The 8,142-nt window shown below is 38.8% G+C and overlaps 1 protein-coding gene across 2 annotated transcripts; it reads left to right on the top strand.

The window, feature by feature from the left end:
- The first annotated feature begins 3,439 nt into the window (after nucleotides 1–3,439).
- Nucleotides 3,440–8,142, top strand: LOC104245168 (probable sugar phosphate/phosphate translocator At3g14410). 2 transcript variants are annotated; one of them, XM_070150703.1, is made up of 8 exons: nucleotides 3,512–3,701; nucleotides 4,864–4,971; nucleotides 5,051–5,085; nucleotides 5,786–5,898; nucleotides 6,126–6,387; nucleotides 6,492–6,760; nucleotides 7,578–7,704; nucleotides 7,860–7,945. In XM_070150703.1, exons 1-7 carry the CDS (start codon nucleotides 3,600–3,602, stop codon nucleotides 7,700–7,702), a joined length of 1,014 nt encoding a protein of 337 aa, XP_070006804.1. In that variant the 5' UTR covers nucleotides 3,512–3,599; the 3' UTR covers nucleotides 7,703–7,704; nucleotides 7,860–7,945. The 2 variants fall into 2 exon arrangements, with proteins under 2 accessions (XP_009799037.1, XP_070006804.1); XM_009800735.2 differs by having other exon boundaries at nucleotides 3,440–3,701; nucleotides 7,578–8,142.

Below are 8,142 nucleotides of genomic sequence, written 5' to 3'. Positions count from 1 at the left end.
AAGTGTAGTGGTGATATCGGCCCGTGGAGGAGGCTACCTGGGAAACCGAGTGGAAGATGCGGAGAAGATATCCTCACCTATTTGAGGCTTCAAGTATATTTCTTGGCTCGTTCGAGGATGAACGTTTATTTAAGAGGGGGAGGATGTAACGATCCGGCCGGTTGTTTCATGAGTTACCACTCCGTTTCTCCCATTTCTGCTTTTTATTACTTTGTTCAGCTGTATTATGTGTTATCGGGTTGGTTTGCTCGGGTTCGGAAAGGTTTTGGTAAGGTTTGAGACACTTAGTCTCTTTTGAGTAAGCTTAAGTTAGAAAAGTCAATCGGATGTTGACTTATGTGAAAAGGGCTCGGGTGTGAATTTCGATGGTTAGGATAGCTTCGAGAGGTGATTTGGGACTTAGGAGCGTGATCGAAATGTGTTTTGGAGGTTCCGAGTAAATTTAGGCTTGAATTGGCGAAATTGAAATTTTGGCGTTTTCCGGTTGATAGGTGAGATTTTGATATAGGGGTCAGAATGTAATTGCGGGCAGGAGTTGTAGTAGGCCCGTTGTGTCATTTATAATGTGTGTGCAAAATTTCAGGTCATTCGGGCGTGGTTTGATAGACTTTTTGATCAAAAGCAGAATTCGGAAGATTTTTGGAACCTTAGACTTGAATCCGATGTTATTTGGTTGATTCAATGCTGTTTGAGGTGTTTTGAAGATTGGTATAAGTTTGGATAGTGGTATATGACTTGTTTGTGCTTTTGGTTGAGGTCCCGGGGGCCTCGGGTTGATTTCGGATGGTGGACGGGAGATATGGAGTTGAGTTTGGCAGCTGGAGTTTATTGTTGCTATCATAACCGCACCTGCGGTTGGGAGGCCGCAGGTGCGATGCCCGCAGAAGCGGAAGGCAAGCCGCAGATGCTGCCAAGAGGGAGGTCAGCTGGAACCGCAGAAGTGGCTACTGGTGCGCACCTGTGATAGCACAGGTACGGGCATTTAATCGCAGATGCGGAAAGGGGCTTTTAAGTGAAAATCGCAGATGCGGTGGGTTAGACCGCAGAAGCAGAAAAAGGACCACATGTGCGAAATCCCTGGGTCAGAGAGTATATATTTCATCCTTCGTAATTTTCAGCCTTTCCTCACAATTTTAAAATCGATTTTGGAGCTTTTTGGGGGATTTTGAAGAGGGAATCCAAGGGAACTTCATTGAGGTAAGATTTTTGAACATAAAACTCATTCCTATGGTGTTATTTCATTGATTAGGCTTGAAAATTATGGAAATTTGTGGGTAAATATTGAAGAAATTAGGGCTTGAGATTGGAGACCTTTGATTAAGAGTTTGAGAGGTCATTTGTGGTTGTATTTTAGTACTTTTGATATGAATGAACTCATGGAGTGATAATGATTCCATTAATGTAAATTTTGTCGGATTTCGAGACGTGGGCCCGAGGGTCGGGTTTGGTAAATTTCGGGATTCGTATTGTAATTTGATTACTTTCAAGTGGGCTTTGTTCCTTTATCATATTTTAATGATTATGTACTGATTTTGGTTAGATTTGGAGCATCCAGAGGATGATTCGAGAAGCAAGGGCATCGGGGGCTAGAGTTTGGACCGGATAGAGGTAAGTAATGATTGTAAATGCTGTCCTGAGGGTATGAAACCCCGGATCTCACATCGTTGTGCTACTATGAGATGACGCACATGCTAGATGATGAGCGTGGGGTCGTGCACCATTGGGGATTGTGACTTAGTCCATCCTGTATGACTGTTTAACCGCGTACTTGATTAAAAACTACTTGCTATCATCATGTTTTGGGCTGAATGTCATATTTGGGCCTCGTGCCAACTGTTTTGGACCCTTAGGGGATTTTTACTACTATTCCTCACTATTTTGACTTCATAATTATACTCAGTCATGCTGTATTCTACTGTTTTCATAACTCAGCCATATTTACTCCGTTTTGATATTTTAAATGATATTTTGGGTTGAGCATCATGTTTTACTGTTGCCCGAGTGACATGAGAGATTTCTGACTGAGTGAGGCCGAGGGCCTATGTTGTAAGGATATTATGGGATCGGGCTGCGCGCCGCAGCGGTGTGATACTAATTTATGATTATGAGGCCGAGGGCCTGATTTGTTACACTACGAGGTGGTTTGATATGAGGCCGAGAGCCTGTTTGATTATGCCACGAGATGGCTTGTTATTGCGCTTGGACCGTAAGGGGCCCCTCCTGGAGTCTGTACACTCCCAATAAGCGCGGGTACCTAGTGTGAGATGTGATATAGCCCGAGGGACTGATGTTGTTCCATGTTATTGCCCGAGGGGCTGATACGAGTGATTGTGAGATAGCCCGAGAGGCTAGTTTTGTTGGTATTTTGCTCGAGGGGTTGATTTATGTTTTCTATCTTTTCTCCCCGTTTTCATTCACTCGTTTAACTACTAAAAGATGTTTCAAAAAGGTTTTTACTGAACTAAGGTGTTTCTATGAGCTTTTACTGCCTTATTGCATTACTCTGATTTCTTTACTGCCTCGTTGTAGCATTTTGCTATGTTTTACGTGTTTTCTTATCGCTTAGCTGCCTTTACTTTTATTACTTACTGAGTTGGCGTACTCACATTACTCCCTGCACCCTGTGTGCAGATTCAAGAGCCTCGGGTCACGGTAGCGAGGGCTGATTGCTTCCAGCAGGCTGTTCGGAGTTCACTAGGCAGCTGCTCGGCGTTCACAGCCCAGTGCTTCTCCCTCCTATCTTTACTTTCCTTTGTACTAGTTCTGTAATAGACTGCGTAGTCCTTTTTCATACTCTTAATCGGATGTTTAGATGCTCATGATTGGTGACATCCCGATGTCGGGTTGTGTTTGTTTCCGCAATTGTTCTATTTCACTCTTTATTTTGGGATTTATAGCATACTAATGACTTAAATTAAATTATTATAACTATTTAATTGATATTGAGGGTTTGTGTCGGCTGGCCTTGTTTCACGATAGGTGTCATCACCATCGGGTCCGGTTTAGGGTGAGTGACATAATCTCTATATCGATAATTCCTGCCTAGCTTTATTCTAAACCAAATGAGGATTTAATTCTTGTATTGCTTGTCTCATAACGAAACGAGAAACGGTCGAATTTTAACTTATGATACCAGGTTAGTTACTGTTTTCATCGGATTATCAATTAATATTTGTAACATTTTTTTACATGTAACCACCAAATAAGTGATTTTACTGTATAATTTCTTTTTACACTGTTTAGTGCATAAATTTTAAACTAAATCATTTTCCGTCAAACAAAAGGACTCCTTATAAATTTAAAAAAAAAAAAAGAAGAAGAAAAGGAATCCTTATACTTATGTATTTATGTTTTAGATCCATCGGGAAATGGAAAAATGCAAGAGAAGGAAAGTAAACGAGAATGGGGCAGTCGGTACACAAGAACTGGGAAAAGAAGCAACCAATACACCAAGTCAGGCGCGCTAAAAGTCTGAACACGGAGCACTCTTTCCGTATTCTTTCTCGTCACACTTTTAACCATTCCACTCCCATTTCACACTTAACTTCTTTTCAAATATCAAAGTCCCACTGTGAAGCCGAGTGTGAGGGGCGCAGGAAATGGCGGATCCGCAGAGAAAATGGGTGAGCGAAGATGTTGTAACATGCTCATATCTTCTCCTCTATATTGCACTCTCTAGTGGCCAGATCTTCTTCAATAAGGTTCCTTCTTTTCCCTTTCTCTCTACGTTGTTAATTAAGCACGTAAATAAATTTGCCTCTAAATTAATGTGCTTATTTGTATTGCATTTGTCTTGTGGCTATTATTTGATACTGGAGTAATGCTTTGTGCCTTGGATCTACGGGCGACTTTAACCACTGCCTTCAATTCGGACCTTTATATATATAGTTCAAAATATTCAAAAAACAAACAAACAAACATGTATTTATACTAATTTCGCACCCATAGTTCCAAGAGAGTATTGGTGTAGTGGTACTTCATGACTTAAAATTTTGGATCCGCCTTTAATGGTGAGAGAAACATGGTTCTCAATATGAGCGATATTACATGTATAGAAGTTTGACATTGTTGCAGGGTGTGAAATTACGCCCTAAGGGTAGTGTGAAGTGTGAATGTACATAGCGTCAAAATCCAAATGCACTTAGGCCTATCCTTAACTCTATCTTTATTGCCGTGTTTATGAGTTGATACAGAGGATAAGCTAAAAGATCAATTAATTAAGGGAATAAAGTCATTTATAGACATTTGATAACAATAAATTTGGAGTTCAATGATATTGAACTTCTATTTCCTTTCCTTGGATGGAAGTAGTAGTATACCAGTATCTTAAAATTCATTGATTTATTTGGTTCAATGGTATTAAAACATTTTTCTCCTTTAACCCTCAACTTAAGGCAGCATTCTAGTTTCAATCAGTAACAACAACAAACCCAATGTAATCCTATAAGTGGGGTCTGGGAAGGTAATGTGTACGCAAACCTTACCCCTGCCTTGAAGGTAGAGAGGTTGTTGATCGGACCCTCGGCTCAAGAGAGACGAAAAGAAAAGCAGTAGCACCAAACATTAACAACAACAAGATAGTAGGATAACAAAATGAAAAGATCAACAAGTAGTAGTAGAACTAGTTTCAATCAGTCAAAAGTCCTTTTTACCAGTTTGAAGAAGTTACTGAAGTGAAAAGATTCTCATCTTCTAGGATAATTTTTATGCGGTTCTGTTCATCGCTATGTCTTCACTAGATAAAGATGCATCTTATCGAGCTCCCTTATTAGTCAATTAAATTGCTGCATTTAAGACTAGTTCACATGTATGACTTGTTGTAGCTCCTTTATCTGACCTGCAATATAATGATGTGTGTTGCAGTGGGTTTTGTCTTCAAAAGATATAAACTTTCCTTATCCTCTTGGATTGACTCTGCTTCACATGGTCTTCTCCTCAATTTTGTGTTTTGTGCTTACCAAGGTTCTGAAGGTACGGAGTATTCACCTTTAGTTTTGTAATGATTTCTTGTATGCCAACCTATAGTGCTAATTTAGAAAATTTCATGCAGATAATGAAAGTTGAGGAAGGGATGACTCTAGATATGTGAGTATTCAAGTGAAAGAATTTCATGTCAAATATTTGTCTTACGGGTGGTTGGCTTCTATCCAAGGCCTTTATTTATTTTGCCGACATTTCTAGTTTAGCTCTTCTTTTTTTTACCTAGGCTCATTTAGTCCCTTGTTCCCATATTACAGGTCCAGCTATGGTTTTTGGATGTGACACCGATTTTCACTTTGTTTGAAAGATTAGACCATGTACTTATAACATAAGAAATCACACAATAAACCACCTTGTTTTCTTCTCAAAAAGAAACTATTCTTTTTCATCAATTCTTTAGAAAAATGAAAAGCAGTTTGTAGCCTCCACATGTTTTCCATTAGATGATTACGTATTACATAGTTGATGCGTATTTAAATTCTGATTTTATAAATGTGACAAAAATGAATTAAATCAAATTAGTAGCAAACGGAGTTATGCTGATGTAGTTACCAATGGTTTTTACCAATTAACAGGAGAAACTAAAGTTTAACATTGAACTTTCTTACTTGCTATTTGTGTGAAATTAACCTAAAAGTTGAAGAATCTCTTGTTCTGGGCTTAGCTTTTTACCCGACATTCTAATTCATCCATATTAAACAATCATATTGTTTTTTTATTCTTTTTCTGTGGTCCTCTTTTGTCAGATTTGTTTTCAATTATACTATAAATCATTCAATAACGCTGTTGTGGTTTTAATATGCAGATACATGAGCTCGGTCATACCAATTGGTGCAATGTTTGCTATGACACTTTGGCTTGGGAACACTGCTTATCTCTATATTTCAGTTTCATTTGCTCAGATGCTGAAAGCAATCAGTAAGTATACTGCTTTCCAGGTGTTTTATGTGCCGTCCACCATAGATGATATGGGCAAACTACAGCTTTACAATAGAAATAAGCTCATAGGAATAGCTCTCATGTGATTCTTCATGCTTGATAGTTAGCTTTAGAGGCTGGGCTAGTTGACCACCTGTTCCCGTACTCTGTTTTCCTTTGTTCATTTGTGCCAAGGGCATCATCCTCTCTTTTGGTTTGTTTTGCAGTGCCTGTAGCAGTTTTCATTCTGGGGGTTGCAGCTGGACTTGAAGTGATGAGCTGCAGAATGCTTCTCATAATGTCAGTAATCAGTTTTGGTGTACTTGTGGCTTCTTATGGGGAAATAAATATTAACTGGGTAGGTGTTGTCTATCAAATGGGAGGTGTTGTTGGAGAAGCTTTGAGGCTTATATTTATGGAGATTCTGGTGAAACGGAAGGGCCTGAAGCTCAACCCCATATCTGTGATGTACTATGTCAGCCCATGCAGGCATGCAGTTTTATGTCTAAAATCTTGATGTATCGGCATTATCTTTTTCTGTTTCGACGCGATTAATACTCATTTTTGATTGAACCTTCTTGACAAAAATGCAGCGCTCTTTGTTTGTTAATTCCATGGATCTTTTTGGAGAAACCAAAGATGGACGAACAGAGGACATGGAGCTTCCATCCTCTTATTCTAACCCTAAATTCTCTATGTACCTTTGCCCTGAATCTGTCTGTTTTTCTGGTGATTCAACATACAAGTGCCCTGACAATTCGTGTTGCTGGAGTTGTCAAAGATTGGGTCGTTGTGCTGCTATCTGCCCTACTTTTTGCGGATACAAAATTGACACTGATTAATCTTTTTGGTTATGCTATTGGTAAATTTTCTTAACTTTTGTCAAAATTCCTTTCCTAATCCCCTTGAGTGGTTCGCCAAGAAGATATTACTTTACTATTTAAGTGCATTATAGCCATGTTTAGTAATCTCCTGTGCTTCCTGAGCTCTACATATTCTTCTGCTAGTAAAAAAAAATTGATTCCGTAAGAGATGAGATCATAAATGCATTTTTGTTTGGGTTCCAGAGATTACTGTTTCTCTTTCTTGTGAGGAGGAACAGTATGTGAAATGGGGCTTCTCTCAGACAAGGAATCTTTCCTCTATAAAGAAAGAAAAAGCATGCATTAAATCTTCATCCTTGCTACATGTGCTGTTATGCAGAGTATTTATATATCCTTGTGCTTTGCTTCATCTTAGTGCCTGGTAGCTGCTTAATCCTTCTGATATATCTCTGTCAGTTTGTTCATACCATAAAGCTTTTGAGAATGGACTGTACCATGGTATATTCCTATGGGTTCTTTGACCTTGAGCAAATGGTTTTGTTTTTCCAAATTTTCATTAGATTGAACTAACATAATCGCAACTTCTAGTAGTGCCTCTTTGGAGACAGATGCAAACTGTTGGTTATGGATGTCAGTAGTAACGTTTCTAAGTAACTAGGAGAGTGATATGTGTAAGGCTGCTGTGATCTTCATGTTGATTCAGAAGTTTTTGCTTATTCCTCGTACTAGTTGCCTATGTTGGAATGACTCTAAGCTTCTGCCTTCTGTTCTGTGTCTTCATGTATGGTGAGAAATAGTTAATGGTACTACTCCATGAGCAAATATTAACATATAAAGTTGTGGTGCTTTGTGCAGCTATTGCAGGTGTAGCTGCATATAATAATCACAAGCTAAAAAAGGCAGCTTCCCCAGAAAGCTCAGATGAGTCTCAACCCACTCAATCTATACCTTTAATACCATCTACAAATTCCAATAACTAGATGTATGTGAAGAGCAGTGTTGCAACTTATCTTGATTTCTTGCATGTAAATGATGGCAAGCGTTCAAGTTCTTATATGCTCTTATTGGGGGATGGAAGTGCTTTTCAAATGATGCATTATCTGACATACTGGCTCACAGTTTTTGCTTTATGTGAAGCCATAGGGAAACACAGTGATTTTTGACTTGGGAGCGTACCTGTGGATGCGACCTTTTTGATTGTTGCTTCTACTTTTGAATTTGGAGGATTTTGTGATATTTGAGAATAAGATACAAAAACAGTATACTTGAATGATGTAGAGAGTTTGTACCTTGTTCTGCACGAAAAAGGCTGGACAGACATCAAAAGATGCTGGCAGTTGACATACTACAATATGTTGCAGACATTTTGAATTTCAGCACTTCTTGGATGAAATTCTTTTATATATATATATACAAGGCT

This window comes from Nicotiana sylvestris, chromosome 7 (genome assembly GCF_000393655.2).
Source record: "Nicotiana sylvestris chromosome 7, ASM39365v2, whole genome shotgun sequence".
In the NCBI taxonomy this organism is placed as follows: domain Eukaryota; kingdom Viridiplantae; phylum Streptophyta; class Magnoliopsida; order Solanales; family Solanaceae; genus Nicotiana; species Nicotiana sylvestris.
This window is presented reverse-complemented; position numbering and strand designations above follow the sequence as displayed.